This window comes from Solanum lycopersicum, chromosome 11, assembly GCF_036512215.1.
Source record: "Solanum lycopersicum chromosome 11, SLM_r2.1".
In the NCBI taxonomy this organism is placed as follows: Eukaryota; Viridiplantae; Streptophyta; class Magnoliopsida; order Solanales; family Solanaceae; genus Solanum; species Solanum lycopersicum.
In genome coordinates this window covers 47,841,760-47,859,408 of record NC_090810.1, presented here as the reverse complement: position 1 = coordinate 47,859,408, position 17,649 = coordinate 47,841,760, and the positions used below count along the sequence as shown (strand labels likewise).

Here is a 17,649-nt window from a genome sequence, read left to right as displayed (position 1 = left end):
CGTCTGAGAGAACTCTCTGGAGCATCTATAATTGGTTGTTGGACAACCACATCATCTTGCACTGGAGCATCAAAAACATCATGCCGGTCATTCTGAACATGATCAACATCTTCATTATCAACTTGATTTTCATCATTATGAAGATTTTCTTCTGGTGCAATAGTCAAAGGAACTGGATCAACATCAACTAAGCTCTCATAACTCTGAAAATCAGCCTTGTCAGCTTTGTCAAAATCTTCAATTGTTTGGTCTTCAAAGAACACAAAATCATGGCTTCTAATAAGTTTCTTCTCAACAGCATCATAGAAACTATAGCCAAATTCATCTTGACCATAACCAATGAAGATACACTGCCTAGTTTTAACATCTAACTTTGACCTTTCATCCTTAGGAACATGTACAAAGGCTTTACACCCATAGACATTAAGATGATCATAAGAAACATTCTTACCAGTCCAAACTCTGTCAAGGACATCACCATCTAAACCAACAGCAGGAGATAAATTGATAACACAAGCAGCAGTATTAAGTGCTTCTGCCCAAAAAGAATCTGACAGCTTAGCATCTGAAAGCATACATCTAACCCTCTCAACTAGAGTTCTATTCATCCTTTGCTAAACCATTTAACAGAGGAGTCTTTGGAGGAGTTTTCTGTGTCCTAATACGATGCTCTCTGCAATATCTATAAAAAGGACCAATATACTCACCACCATTATCTGAGCGGATGCATTTCAATGTCTTCCCTGTTTGTCTTTCAACCAAGGCTTGAAAACCCTTGAATACATCAAGTACTTGATCCTTGGACTTCAAAGAAATACCCAGAGTTTGCGAGAATGATCATCAATAAAAGTCACAATGTAAAGTGCACCACCATGAGATCTTACCTTAAAAGAACCACACAAATCAGAATGTACCAAGTCCAGCAAATCAAGCTTTCTTGAAGGCGGATGACTCTGAAAAGAAACTCTTTTCTGTTTACCAGCTAAGCAATGAACACATTTCTTCAACTTTGCTTGTTTCACTCCAGAAAGCAAATTTTTCTTAGCCAAACTATCAATCCCCTTCTCGCTCATATGACCCAGCCTTCTATGCCATAACTCTGATGAAGTATCATTCTCCACCAAATTTACTGAGTCTCTGGACATGGAGCCCTGAAATACATACAAGTTAGAAAACTTGTCACCACGGGCCACAACCATCAAACCTCTAGTAAGCTTCCACTGGCCAGCACCAAGTGTATTAACATAACCGTCATCATCAAGATATCCCACAGAAAACAAATTCAAGCGAACATCAAGAGCATGCTTTACATTATTGAGAACTAGTTTGGAACCATTGTTACTTTCCAAACAAACTGTCACAATGCCAATAACTTCAACTTCATGATTATTGCCCATTTTCAACGTTCCAAAATTACCTGGAGTATAAGAAGAAAATAATTCCTTCTTTGGCGTGACATGAGAAGTAGCACCAGAATCCACAAACCAGCTAGACTCATCACGAAAAGATTAATGGCATTTGCATCACAAGAAACAAGAAGATTATCATTAGCAACAACAGCAACACGATTTTCATTATCACCTTCTCTCTTTTGTTGTCTCATATCTCTCTTGTGCTTGTAACAATATTTCATGATATGCCCATTCTTGTGGCAATAGTCACATGTAATATTCTTGTATTTAGACTTTGACTTGCTTCTACATTTACCTCTATCATTCTGACCTCTGGACTTGTTTCTCCCCCTATCTTCAGTAACCAAAACATCGGAGTGTGAAGCTGAAGAAGATGAGGCTTGAGATCATCTTCTCATTTCTTCATTCAGGACACCACTCTAAGTATATTCCATGGTTACAACACCACTGGGAGTAGAATTAGTCAAAGAAACTCGAAGAGTTTCCCAAGAGTCTGGCAGAGTATTAAGAAGCCAAAGTCCCTATATCTCATCATCAAACTTTACACCCATTTCGGACAGCTGGTCAAGAACACCCTGAAAATCATTAATATGATCAGAAATAGGAGTGCCCTCTTTATACCTGAAATTCATTAATTTTTTCAATAGGAACAACTTGTTGTTGCCAGTCTTCGAAGCATAAAGTGTCTCGATCTTGTCCCACAAACTTTTGGCATGTGTCTCATTCACAATATGATTTCTAACATTATCTTCAACCCATTGTCTAATATAGCCACAAACCTACAGATGCTCAAATTTCCATTTTTCATCATTCAAAGACTGAGGCTTATTAGAAGCACACACAGGTAAATGCATCTTCTTGACAAATAGAAGATCTTTCATCTTGCCTTTCCAAATATGATAGTTACTACCATTTAAACACACCATTTTGCTCATATTTTCCTCCATCATCAAAACGACAATCAACAATAATCTCTGATACCACTTTGTTGGGAAATACAAGGCACTAACAAAGAATGTCTGACAGGATAACAGCGGAAGAATACCCCAGTCTATACTTTCCCTTCTCGATTTGAACCAAGAGAAGACAAATAACCACAAGCAATATGATAGTAAGGCAGCAAGTAATTCAACCAAACAAATATAACAAGACAATAATAAACCAATCACACAAGACACTAAGATTTACGTGGAAAACCCTTCGATGTGAAGACTAAAAAACCACGGGACCAAAAGCTCCACTATAATCACCAAGAGTTACAATATTGTTCTCCAAAATTGGCCACAAAAAAGTGCCAAACAACGAGCAGCAACAAAATAAGATTGCACCAAATCTAGAGAATTAAAGGAGCAAAATCACCAATTTCGCAGCTACTGTTCACGATAGCAAAACTAAAGTTGCAGGCCACCAAATCAAACTCTGTCAGTTCCTAATCAAAGATTGAGATGAATATAATATGCTGTCCAAAAATCAGCTCAATCGGACAAGAAACGAAGCGGGAATCACAATTTGAAGTTGGCTGTTAGGGCTGAATTTTTGACAGGGAAAAACTGCTCTCTTTTTCTCTTTTTGGCTGCTAAAAAACTCTCTGTTTCTCTCTTTTTGGCTGCTGAAAAAAACACTCTTGTATGTCTGAAAATAAGACCCTAAATATGTTTATATTTGCCTCATAAGAATGGGCCTATGGGCAAAAATGGATTGGTCCAAATTGAGCTTTTATTTATCCACATAGGAAGGTAAAAAAGACCCATAACCCAACGCTAGATTTAAGTAAAAGAGGATTGGCACGACCTACCTTTCTGATACTATAATAAAAATATAATTTTTAACGATAATAAATATTCGCATTAGCAAAGATTTTTAAAGTCTTTATCTGCATTACTTAATGATCATTGGATTCAATGTCAATATAGGCTTTAAAGACATTTATAAAGAAAACCAATTGATGCTAAAAATATATATTTAGTGGCAATTAAATATTGTCTTTCGTCAATTGCTGCTAATGACTGGATATCTTTTACTTGTGGTGCCATTATTTTTGTAGGCGTGGTGAAGTTTATATTTTCCATGTTTATTGGTTTCGAAACACTAAATGATTACTTAGATACTAGACTTTTGACGTGGCTTTTGTTTTCGGTTGATGGTGACGTATAAGATTTCCTTCCTCAGAGATTGTATCACGATTTTTCAATTCCATTTTGGTTTCTGTTCGAGACAATCTAATCTGGGATTGGATATCTAGTGGGGCTATTGTATCTTTGGCTTTATTAACCTGATTTTGGTCACTTTTGAGGTCATTTAATGCATCTATTTGATCATAAACTCGGCTATTATTTTCAGGTGTCGGTGTCTTATAAGTTGTTTTTTTCTTTTGATTTGTATATATTGGGTTGTCCATTCCTGCATCTTGCAGTTTCTTGCTTGGTTGTGGGGTTGTGATGATTTTGTTTGGTTAGGACTTGTGGAGGTGGACAGAATATCGTTTTGTTTGTTTGGGCATGAGTGGATGAGGTGTCCAACTCATCCACATATAGTGCATAAAGGAGTGGATGGTTCAAAGTGGATTTTTTATAGATGTGTTTTTATTAGTATGTCTTTTGGTTCTGATTTTTTTTAGAGTTGTTGGGATATATAGGCGGGCATACCTTCCTTTAGAGGTATTTATTGTCGCTGTATCAATCTTAAGAATTGATCCTATTTGGTTTCTTTTTTTCTGGAGGATGTTGAGATCGTAGAATTCAGTAGGGAGTTCCCAGAGTCTTATCGAAACTGTTGAGAAATTTATTTGAGACGAGGAGGGATTTAATTTTTGTTCCCATTTCGAATAGATACAAACTGTGAACCTATGAATCAAGGACCCCTATGAAGGACTTTCTCATAGTTTCTGGATTTGTAAGTTTTATAAGGCAGTAGTCTTCACTAAGGTAGATAACGTTTATTTTTCGGTGAGTTGCCGAAGGACTTGCAATCTGTTCTGCAGGTCTGAATAGCCAATCTTTTCCTGATTATAATGGTTAGAGACTGCTTCCAAGGCGTACATATATAGTATGTGTTTGTCACTGGTTGTTATTGGTATGAAGTTAGGATGGTTGTGGGGGTTTTCTTGTTAATCGAGGAAGCTTATGTTGTCTAGACCTTTTGTAACATAGTTTATATCTGGTTTCATTAAGTTTGATTAAAGAGACTCTACAAACTTACTTTACGTTTTTGATTTGGCAGTTCTTCATAGTCTTTGTACTTTGAAGGATTAAATCTGATTCTGGCTCACTCATGTCATGATCTTCCTTGTCCATTCTTTGTTGTCTCTTGTACTCAGCCTTCTTAGAGAGAACGTAGAAGTGCGTGAACTTTCAATATTTTTTTGGAAAGTTGAGGTGTGTTCGCCTTTTCCTTTTCTTTGCAATAATAATGTAGAGCTCATAATTGAATACTCAAATTATTGACAAACCCCAAATATAGTCATCCATTAAGCTGATAGAACGATTTCAAGAAAAATGAGGAGAAATGAAAATGGAGAATAATTATCCTAAACCATAAGCTAAGCTTACTTGCAAAATACAATTTTTAAAATTTGAAATTTCAAGCTAATCACAAAATTTGAAAAAAATAATAATCGTAAATATGACCTCCATAATTGCTAATAAAACACGGGAAGAAGATAACAAAATGAAATGTTTATAGCTACTTAGTGTTGGGAAAGACAAGGCACTAACAAAGAATGTCTGACAGGATAACAGCGGAAGAATACCCCAGTCTATACTTTCCCTTCTCGATTTGAACCAAGAGAAGACAAATAACCACAAGCAATATGATAGTAAGGCAGCAAGTAATTCAACCAAACAAATATAACAAGACAATAATAAACCAATCACACAAGACACCAAGATTTACGTGGAAAACCCTTCGATGTGAAGACTAAAAAACCACGGGACCAAAAGCTCCACTATAATCACCAAGAGTTACAATATTGTTCTCCAAAATTGGCCACAAAAAAGTGCCAAACAACGAGCAGCAACAAAATAAGATTGCACCAAATCTAGAGAATTAAAGGAGCAAAATCACCAATTTCGCAGCTACTGTTCACGATAGCAAAACTAAAGTTGCAGGCCACCAAATCCAACTCTGTCAGTTCCTAATCAAAGATTGAGATGAATATAATATGCTGTCCAAAAATCAGCTCAATCGGACAAGAAACGAAGCGGGAATCGCAATTTGAAGTTGGCTGTTAGGGCTGAATTTTTGACAGGGAAAAACTGCTCTCTTTTTCTCTTTTTGGCTGCTAAAAAACTCTCTGTTTCTCTCTTTTTGGCTGCTGAAAAAAACACTCTTGTATGTCTGAAAATAAGACCCTAAATATGTTTATATTTGCCTCATAAGAATGGGCCTATGGGCAAAAATGGATTGGTCCAAATTGAGCTTTTATTTATCCACATAGGAAGGTAAAAAAGACCCATAACCCAACGCTAGATTTAAGTAAAAGAGGATTGGCACGACCTACCTTTCTGATACTATAATAAAAATATAATTTTTAACGATAATAAATATTCGCATTAGCAAAGATTTTTAAAGTCTTTATCTGCATTACTTAATGATCATTGGATTCAATGTCAATATAGGCTTTAAAGACATTTATAAAGAAAACCAATTGATGCTAAAAATATATATTTAGTGGCAATTAAATATTGTCTTTCGTCAATTGCTGCTAAAGATCATATATATATATATATATATCAAAATTTCACTCAAAAATAACTGAACTTTAATCACACAAAATTCCAGGCAATGCATGTTTGAAATTATTCCGAAGTGGATAAAGTTGTAAATTGTACGCACTAAGTGTATGACTTAAATAAGGCTCCCAAATAGATATTTGTTCATTTCGACCGCTATTTTTAACCATTTTAAATACACACAAAAAAAAATTGTTTTTTGCCTATTGCAAAAGTACTCAGAATTTACTTAGAAAATAGAGTTTAGATGACCTCCCGACTATTTTGAAGTAATCGGCATATTGAACGTCAAAAGATATTAATTTGCTTATTACTCGAACTTGGCCGATTATCTTAGTTAGAATATATAAACAAAACACAAACCATTAAAATACTCAAATGAACAGTAGGGTAGTCGAAACACTATTAAAATAGTAATTTATTAGGTTTCTCTTGATACTCTGTAACATCTAATTCTGTTTTTCAACATGTAATTTCCTTAAAAATTTACGAATGATCTATTACATGTTGATAACTAAAAAAGAAATTACACAACTTCTCTTCTGCTTGAAAAAATAGTAATCCCAACGTTCAAAAAGTCCATACCACCCAACTCTTTACTGACTCGACAATAAGCATTATTCTTTTAACGTCATCAATGCAAATTCTACCTAATCGTTTGAAGGAAGAACTTTGTTCAAGTAATTCATCAAGTTATCGTATGCAAGACAACACATTCTATTACAACAGCCCACAATACTAAGGGAACCGTCGCTATACTCAAATAATAATACTAAGTAAATGTTGTTTTTATTGATTTTCCATGATAGTAAAGTCTTAATAGAACAAAATACAATATAAAAATTTCTTAAGCAACATAGATGACCATCTACTATTCAAGAGATGAAAATACTAGGTATTATGCACTTCCATTGATTCTATTGCTAACCTCTTTATGTGAGATCATATTGACTATATTTAAACTACTTAGGTAAAATATACATATATTTATACAACGGGGCTTGTACTTATCTATTTATGCAAGAGAAAATATATATCTGATTGGAAACTAGAATACATACTTGTTATTTTACCAGCTTTTTCATTGTATCGGCAAAATAAACAAAACAACAGTATTTGTTATTGATAGCTTAAAAAATGCACAGTTGCCATTAAACATACCAAGACTATATTTGTGGTTACTTAAATTATATTTTTTTTGTAATAAACGTTTGATGTATGTTAGCAACTTTTTGATAAGTAATTTCCTTTTTAAAAATAAGTAATTTCCTAAAACAGTAAAGAGGATAGATTATATGTTGATAACTAAAGAAAAAATTTGTTAGAAATATGCATAAGAACTGTATCAGTCCAAATTGTCTTTATTATAGGGTAGTTAATTAGTAAGGTAGTTATTCACTATTTAGTAGTTAAATTCTATCTTATCCTAATAGTTATCCTTATTTTGTAAATCTTATTATTAGGAGTTGGTTTACTTGTAAACTCCTATAAATATCTGTGTTATAATGAAATAAGTAGCTTTTTCTTTTCATAAATTTTTATTTGTTCCTTTATCAAACTAATGTTCCTACTTGTTCAATAACAAAAGAAGATAAGATTGTTATGTTTTTCCTTCTGTAAAAACTAACAATTGGTATTAGAGCATTTATTTCTTGATGGATCCATGAGTGTTTTGATTGTAATCAACAAGGCATGTTTATCAATCATGGAAGCAGAATCAAGTTTTTCTGTAATTACACCACATGTTTTTAATGGTGATAACTATAAGATTTGGGCAGCAAGGATGGAAATATATCTTTATGCCATGAATATGTGGGAGGCAGTTAACGAGGATTATGATGTTCCTCTATTGCCTAATAATCCTACTATGGCCCAGATAAAAAACCATAAAGAAAAGAAAACCAAAAAATCAAAGGCAAAGGCCTCTTTATTTTCAGCAGTATCTTCTTCAATCTTCACTTGAATTATGTCTCTAAAGTCAGAAAAATCCATCTGGGATTATCTTAAGGCAGAATGCAGAGGGAATGAAAGGATTCGAGGTATTCAGGTGCTAAATCTTATAATAGATTTCGAGATTCAGAAGGTGAAAGAAACTAAAACCATCAAAGATTACTCTGAAAGGCTCGTGAACATAGCAAACAGGGTAAGATTGCTTGGTTCCATGTTTAATGAATCATGTATTGTTGAAAAGATGTTGGTAATTGTGCCAAAAATATTTGAAGCAACCATAACTACTTTGGAAAATACAAAGGACCTGTCAAAGAATGCCTTCGTAGAGTTATTGAATGCTTTGAAGGCACAAGAACAACTAAGAGTCATGAGAGAAGGAAATACAGAGGAAGAATTGTTTTCCAAGCCTCAATATAAAGGCAAAAACAAAAAGAAGAAAGAACAAGAAGAATGGTGAAGGTATTTCAATAAGTACTACCAAAGGAAAAACTGGACACTCAAAGAAGAGTTATCCTCCTTGTAACAATTGTAACAACAAAGGTCATCCACCATATAAATGTTGGAGAAGGCCTGATGCAAATGTAGTATATGCAATAAACTTGGGAATGAAGTTGTAATTTGCAAGAACAATAGTCAGCAACAAGAAGCAGAGGCTAAAATTGTTGAGGGTGAGGAGGAAGATTAACTCTTTGTTGCTACATGTTTTTCAAGTTGATCATCTAGTGAGTGGTGGCCGATTTATAGTTGATGCACTAATCATATGACAAATGACATGTCTCTCTTCAAGAAATTGAAGCCCACGAACATTACTAAAGTCAGAATAGGTAATGACGACCATCTTCCTGTAAGAGAGAAAGAAACCATAGCTATTCCCACTAATTCAGGTACTAAAATAATTTCTGATGTGCTTTATGTATGTGACATATATCAAAACTTGCTTAGTGTTGGTCAATTGATGGAAAAAGGCTACAAGTTAAATTTTGAAGATAATCATTGCTTGATAAAGGATGCTTTAGATCATGAAATGTTTAAAGTAAGAATGAAAATCAAAAGTTTCTCATTAGATCTATTAGAGGAGGAGCATGTTGTTTTTTCAGCAAAAGAAAGTGTTGCAGAAGTATGTCACAGAGACTCCGACACTATCACTATGAAAGGTTGGTTAAAATTAAAAAAATGAAAACAGTTAAGGACTTGCATGTTTTAGAAGTACATTCTTTAAATTGTCTTGCGTGTTCATATGGAAAACAAAACAGACTTCCATTTTCAAAGACAACTTGGAGAGCCTCGAACAAAATGCCACTAATTCATACTGATATAGAACGACCACAAATGACTCCTTCACTAAAAAGTAGTCTTCACTATATAATTTTTGTAGATGATATAACCCGCATGTGCTGGATTTATTTTCTCAAGCATAAGTCAAAGGCTTCTAATATTTCTCGGAAGTTCAAAGAAAAAGTAAAAAATGAAGCCAACTATAAAATTCAGTCCATAAGAATAGATAATGGAAAGGAATACACTTCATAGCAGTTTGACACGCTATGTGAGGAAGCAGAGATTTATCATCAGCTTACTACTCCCTATACTCCACAACAAAATGGAATAAGCGAGAGAAGAAATAGATACATTATGGAGATGACCAGATGCATGTTGCACGAGAAGAACTTGCCAAAGAAATTTTGGGCAGTGGCAAACTAAGCTTCCCACAAAGGCAGTGAAAGACAAAACTCCATTTGAAGCTTTGCATGGATTTAAACAATCGTTAAATTTTCTTAAAAGTGTTTGGTTGTCTCTGTTTTTCCTACATTCCTCAGGCTAAATGAGATAAACTAGATAAAAAATTTGTCAATGACATTTTTATTTTTATATAGTTCAGTTTCAAAGGCATATAAAGTCTTCCAACCAGAAACTGAAAATATAATCTTTAATAGAGACGTGAATTTCATAGAAAATGATGAGTGTTATTGGGATGACTCGAAGAAATTTGTCGTTAACACTTCTGACAAAGCAAAAGGGTCTCCGAACCAGTTTTTTATGAAAAAATATCACTCTCACAGCAGGATAAAATGGTGGATGATTTACCAGTCAAAAGTACTCGACAACTCAGTGATATATATAGAGATGCAATGTAGAAGTATTTGAAACTGCTGGGTACAATGAAGCCAAAAGTGATGAAAAATGGGTTGCTAAAATGAAAGAAGAGTTGTTTATGATTGAGAAAAACATGAGTTAGGATCTTGTTGATCAACCTGAAGACAAAAATATAATCGGGTTGAAATGGGTCTTTAGAACCAAGCTAAATGTCGATGGTTCAGTGGATAAGCATAAATCAAGACTAGTAGTTAAGGGGTATGCTCAAATTTTTGGTCTGGACTATTTTGATACATTTGCACAAGTAGCTAGGCTTGACACGATCAGGTTACTTCTTACTCTTGATGCACTATTGGGTTAGAAAGTGTATCTTATGGATGTCAAATAAGCATTCCTTAATGGCTTACTACAGGAAGAAATTTATGGTGAGCAACCTGAAGGTTTTGTGAAGAAAGGAAATGAGGATAAAGTTTATAGGTTCAGAAAGCCACTTTGTGGACTTAAACAGGCACCAAGGGCTTGGTCTGGTCAAATAGATGGTCATTTACTTGGCTTAGGCTTTTGAAAGAGTCTATCAGAATCTACTCTTTATGTTAAAAATCATGGCATTGATATTCTTTTTGTGTCTATATATGTGGATGATGTACTAGTTACAGGAAGCAATACAAGGCATATCAAGGTTTTCAAGCAACAAATGATGCAAGCCTTTGAGATGAATGATCTTGGTCTAATGTCTTATTTTCTTGGTATGGAAATCAAGAAGGGACAAGATGAAGTTTTCATTTGCCAGAAGAAATATTCTAAGGAAATTCTCAAGAAATTTAACATGGAAAATTGCAAGGAGATGAATACTCCTATGAAAAGTTGCAAGGAGATGAATACTCCTATGAACCAAAAAGAGAAACTAAGCAAGAATGACGGAGTAGAGAAAGTGGAGGAAACGTACTTCAGAGGCTTAGTCAAGTGTTTGATGTACCTCAAAGCTATAAGACCTGATATTTTGTATGTTGTAAGCATTCTATCGAGTTTCATGCATTGTGCTAGTGAGGTGCATCTAAAAGCAGAAAAATGAATTGTTAGATACATCAAAGGAACCATCAATTATGGTGTCAAGTTTAAGAAAAAAATAGATCTGAAACTACTTGGGTATTATGATAGTGATTGGGCTGGGTGTGCAGATGACATGAACAGCACATCTGGATATTGTTTCAGTCTTGGCTCAGGAATGTATTCGTGGTGCTCAAAGAAGCAGAACATTGTGTCTCAATCCACAGCAGAGGCGGAATTTATGGCTGCAACAGCAGCAGTAAATTAAGCATTGTGGTTGAGGAAAATTTTTGGTGATCTGCACATGAATTAGACAAAGGGAACTGAAATATTTGTGGACAATCAATCTTCAAAACCAATTTCTCATAATACTGTATTTAATGGGAAAACAAAACACTTCAACATCATGCTTTTCATCTAGAGGGAAGTGTAAAATAATGGTGACGTGATTCTCCTCTATTGCAAAACTGAAGAGCAGATGGCTAATATCTTAACCATACCATTATCAAGCAATAAATTTCAACTTCTCATTCCAAATTGTTTGTATTGTAGGGTGGTTATTTACTTTTAGTAGTTAAATTCTGTCTTATCCTTATCCTTATCCTTAACCTTAGTTTTTTAATCTTATTCTTAGGAGTTTATTTACTTGTAATCTCCTATGAATATCCGTGTTATGATGAAATAAGTAGTTTTTTCTTTTCATAAATTTTTCTTTGTTTGTTTATTAAACTAAGGTTCGTACTTGTTAAATAACAAAATAACATAAGATTGTTATGTGTTTCCTTGTCTAAAAACTAAAAGAAATCAAACAACTTCTCTGCAACTAGAAAAAGAAAAGGAAATTTCAACGTTCAAAAAAATCCACACCGCCCTACTTTTTGTTGACTCTGACAACAACCTTATTCCTGTAATGCTAACTAAATCCAATTGTTTCAAGGAAGAAATTTGTCTGAATTCATTTGCAATCACATGTATACAAGAAGTTCAATTAATATTCCTCCATATTATCCAAGTGAGTGATCTCGGAATATATATTTACAAGAGGGGTCATTCAAATTAGGGTGCATTCAGTTTAGTTTTGCACTAATCTGTTTGGATTTTTTATATTTTGGTTTTGTAAATGTGTAACCTAATCCGATCCAAAATAAATTTTGTTTGGTTTGGTTTTTCCTCTATTACATTCAGCTTTTTCGATTTGCTTATTCGGTTATGTCAATAATTTATTAACATAACCAATGTAATAATATCAAATCCCTAAAATATACTTTCAAAATATCAATAATAAGAAAAACTTAAAACACAAAACATATAAATATGCCTATTATAGATGTACAAGTAGAAAATAAAAACATTATCATCATGTAAGAATCGAAAAGGGAAAAAAGTAGTTAACTCCAACATAATCCTAAACCTATATATATGTGTGTGTGTGTGTGTGTGTGTGTGTGTGTGTGTATATATATATATATGTATATATGTATATATATATATGTATACATATGTATATATATATATGCATATATATGTATATATATAGAGACACACACACAGACACACAGAGCGGGGGGAAGGGGGGACAGAGACAAATTTTTCTGTTTTTTAGGTTTTCGAAACCAAACAAAGTAATTTTTTAATCCAAAACCAATTCAAAAAACCAGTTGAAATAAAAATTTTGATTTGATTATTCGGTTTAATCCAAATAGAGCGTACCTCTACTTCTAATTCCTCCCACACTAACAAATTAAGCTTCTCGATTGGAAATAGATAAACTGGGAAAAGAACTACTTTCAAAAAGTCAACCAAATAAGCTATTATTATCTCCTAATACAGAGATACAATGTTTTTATAAAACACAACTATGGAGCTTGGAGATGAATTTTCTTCCTTCTTAGTTCTTCTTACTTTTTTTTGAGATCTTATTAGGAAATCCTACTTTTTGACAAATTTTGTTCAATTGATGAGGACTCATATATTCACGGTAACTTGTACAAGGCTAAGATGTAGTTGTCATTACAATTTATTTGAATAAAGAGATTCAGTACAATAAATTATGCTCCTTAGACGAACTAATAAACTTAATATAGCGGTCTCATTCTTATTTTGTGTTTGGCTTAAAAATCAAATATTATGTTGAAGTATAATTGAATGAATATTAGTTGTGGGAAAAGGTAGTTGATTGAAATGTACAAATTTGCACGAGAAAATAAAAATGTTTCATAGCACTAGATCTTGCACGAAATAATAAAAAGTTTCATAGTATTTTAATTAGACTCTATTATTTCACGATTAAAATTTGATAAAGCATATATTTAGACATTCTAGGTATTTTATTTCTTTTTGCTTCTTCACTTCTTTTTTACAAAGAGATTTAAGTCTCTTTTATTCAATGATAAATATAATTATCAATTTTTCAGATTTTTCTATGTTTTGTCTCGTTTTTGTATGAGTGTCTCTTCGAATTGTTGAAAATTATATTCACTATTTTAATTTTTCTTATGGTATTTATTGATAGCAATTACTACTTTCTTCACTTTGTTGGTTCTTTTTTTTCATTCATTTTTTTACGTCAATTCATTGTGCGAATATCATGGACAAGAATGATATTTCTGAACTTATTGTTGTTGTTCTTAATGTCACTGGTGCTAGGCAATGCATAGATTTTTGAAAGGGAGAAAGTTATGGAGATATGTCACATGCGATTTAATTTGTCCAAAGAAAACAAAGACTGAAACAAATGAAAAGTTTGTTGATCATTTTGAAGATTGAGATAGTCGAAATGTTATAATTCGTACAGCCGTTATTTAAGAGAAATAAAAATCAGAGAATTGTCCCGCCTGTATGGACAAATGCCGCTAGGACGGTGGTCCCAGGGAAGGGTAAGTTGGCGCCAGAGCGGGATATGCGAGACATAATATATATATAACGTGAAATCCTAATTCTCCTTCATTTAAAAAATATTTAATTTACTCGTAAAGCACCTTAGAAACATCGAAGTAATTTGTTCTAAGCTTGGAAAAGAGTGAGAGAGATATTTCTTGCGTGAGGAGCACGACGAAGGATGGATTCCAATTCAAGATTGCCATCATGAAACTCAGATACAATAATCAAAGTCAAACTAATGAATTGATTAGTTATAAATTTGTGCTCACTGCGTAATGTATGTAAATAAATGGTAGGATTGAGTGTAGGCCTTCAAATACCAGTGAGTTAACATTAAAACCTAGGACTAAGCATGGTAGAATTAACGTTAACCTAATATATCTCGAGAAATAATTTTTTTGAGAAGATTGTGATCCTATGATTTTGTGAGGTATGATCATTCTTGTTTAGTTTATGTTATATGTATCAATGTGAAAGTTGAATTGTTGATTACATTAATTGTAAACGAGAATATAGGAATGATCAATGTCTTGAATCATGAATTGGTTGTATGATTTTGAGTATGTACCATGTACTTGTAATAGTGGTTTGATGAATGGATTGGCTTCCATGTTCTAACATAACTAATTTGGATCGATTGCCATATTTGACATACCTATGGGATCGGTTACCACGTTATGGCATACTTATTGAATTGGGTACCAAGTTTTGGTATGCGAACAATTTGGGTTTGGGTCCCTTGAGAGGACCAATGACTTGACATACTTGTGTATCTTGTAATAAAAAAGTATGTGTTGTTTGTAGGTTATATTTGATGATTGTCCTACCCGGTTGTAAGTGATTATGATAATAGACGAGGCTCCAAAATTAGAACAAAAAGTTCTCCCACCTCATCTCAGGTATGAATTCTTAGGAAATTGTGACACTTTGCCGGTAATCATTACATCAGACCTGGATGAACAACAAGTTCAGAGTTTGGTTACTAAAAAGGTTCAAAAGAGCTATTGGGTGGACTATTGCGGACATTATTGGGATCCCTCCTGGTATTTGATCTCATAAAATCCAACTCATGCCTAATCATAAGCCGAGTATTGAGCACCAGAGACGCTTGAATCCTCCTATGCAAGAGGTCGTGAAGAAGGAAAACATTAAATGGTTAGATGCCGGAGTAATCTATCCAATCGCCGATAGTAGTTGGGTATGCCCGGTTCAGTGTTCACCTAAGAAAGGGGGAATGACTGTGGTCCCAATGAAAATAATGAACTTGTTCCAATGAGACCGGCTACTGGATAGAGGGTGTGTATGGTTATTGCAAATGGACTGAAAAAGACCATTTTCCTATGCCCTTCATGGCTCAGATGTTGGATAGACTTTCCGGAAAAGGGTGGTACTATTTTCTTGATGGATATTCGGGGTATAATCAGATTTCTATTCCACCAGAAGATTGAGAGAAAACCACTTTTACTTGTCCATATGGGACCTTTGCGTTCAGAAGAATGTCGTTTGGGTTGTGCAATGCACCCGCAACATTCAGAGATGTATGATGTCGATACTTTCTAACATGGTGGAGGATGCTATAGAGGTTTTTATAGATGATTTTTCTGTGGTTGGTGATTTATTCGAGCTGTGTTTGACCAATTTATCTGAGGTCCTTAAGAGATGTGAAAACTGCAATTTAGTACTAAACTGGAAAAGTGTCATTTCATAGTGAAAGAGGGTATTGTGTTGGGTCATCACATTTCACAAAAGGGCATAGAGGTTGATCGAGCTAAAGTCGAGGTAATAGAGAGACTTCCCCCACTGATCTCTGTGAAAAGTGTGAGAAGTTTTCTTGGGCATGCAGGTTTTTACCGGAGATTAATCAAAGACTTTTCAAAGATCTCACACCCGTTGTGCAAACTTCTGGAGAAAGATTGTAAATTTTGTTTTGATGAATCCTTTCTTAAAGTATTCGGTGAGCTAAAAGAAAAGTTGGTATCTGTGCCTATCATTATTTCTCCGGATTGGAACAGTCCATTTGAGGTGATGTGCGATGCTAGTGGGGTGGCTCTTGGTGTAGTATTGTGACAAAGAAAAAAAAATCCTTCACCCCATTTAGTATGCTAGTAAAGCCCTAAATGAAGCTCAGAAGAACTACACAGTGACTGAGCAAGAACTCCTTGCAGTAGTCTTTTCTTTTGTGAAATTTCGCTCCTATTTGCTAGGTACTAGAGTTATAGTGCATACTGACCACTCAGCATTGAGATATTTGATGGCGAAGAAGGATGTGAAACCTAGGCTGATTCTTTGGGTATTACTGCTACAAGAATTTGACTTTGAAGTGATGGATAAAAAAGGAACTGAAAATCAAGTTGCTGATCACTTGTCTCGTCTAGAGGATGAAACTATGAGAGAGTTAGGGGCTAAGACTGACATTAATGATACTTTCCCCGATGAACATGTATTGGATGCTTCATAAGACTTGATCCCATGCTTTGTAGATTTTGCAAACTATCTGGCTAGTGATATTTTTCCATCAGACTTGTCCTTTCATCAAAGGAAAAAGTTCATGTACGACGTGAAGAAGTTCTTTTGGGATAAACCATACTTGTATAGGAGTTGTGCCGACAGGCTTATTCGGCGTTGTGTGCCAGAATGTGAGATGCTGAGTGTGTTGGAGGCATGCCATTCCTCACCCGTTGGTGGACATCACAGTGGTATCCGAACCGCTCATAAGATATTACATTGTGGTTACTATTGGCCAACTCTTCATCAAGATGCTCATGGGTTTGCTAAAGCATGTGACAGATGACAACGAGATTGTGGTATTTAAAGAAAGCAAGAGCTCCCTCTAAACCCTATTCTTGTGATTGAGTTATTTGATGTTTTGGGTATTGACGTTATGGTCCCTTTCGTTAGTTCTCATAGAATGAAGTACATTCTAGTAGCAGTTGATTATGTATCTAAATGGGTCGAAGCCATAGCCCTCGCAAACAATGAAGGGAAGCGTGTCACTGCATTCTTGAAAAAGAATATATTCTCTCGTTTTGGCACCCCAAGGGCCACTATTAGTGATGGGGGCTCCCAGTTCTGCAACAGATTGTTCAAGGGGTTATTGGAGAAATACGGGGTTCGCCATAATGTGGCCACTCCTTACCACCCTCAAACAAGTTGGCAAGTTGAAGTGTCGAATCGAGAGATAAAACAGATATTGTCAAAAACAGTGAATGCTAGTAGAACGGATTGGTCAAGCAGGCTTGATGATGCTCTTTGGGCCTACCGGACAGCATATAAGACTCCCATAGGTATGTCTCCATACCAACTTGTATATCGGAAAGATTGTCATCTTCCGGTTGAGTAAGAGCATAAAGACATGTGGCCTATGAAGAAGTTAAAAATGGATTGGAGCGAAGCTGCAGAGCAACGTTTAAATGGGTTGAATGAACTTGATGAATTTCGCCTGAAAGCCTATGAATGCTCAGCACCATACAAAGAAAAGATGAAGAAGTACCATGACAATAAAATTGAAAAGCGAGAGTTTATGGTTGGGGATTTGGTGC

General features: G+C 34.6%; 1 protein-coding gene across 1 annotated transcript; it reads left to right on the top strand.

Annotated features, from left to right (window-relative positions):
• The first annotated feature begins 8,108 nt into the window (after window positions 1-8,108).
• Window positions 8,109-8,549, top strand: LOC101245124 (uncharacterized). The gene has a single exon (XM_004250744.2). It carries the CDS (start codon window positions 8,109-8,111, stop codon window positions 8,547-8,549), a length of 441 nt encoding a protein of 146 aa, XP_004250792.2.
• The last annotated feature ends 9,100 nt before the right edge of the window (window positions 8,550-17,649 follow it).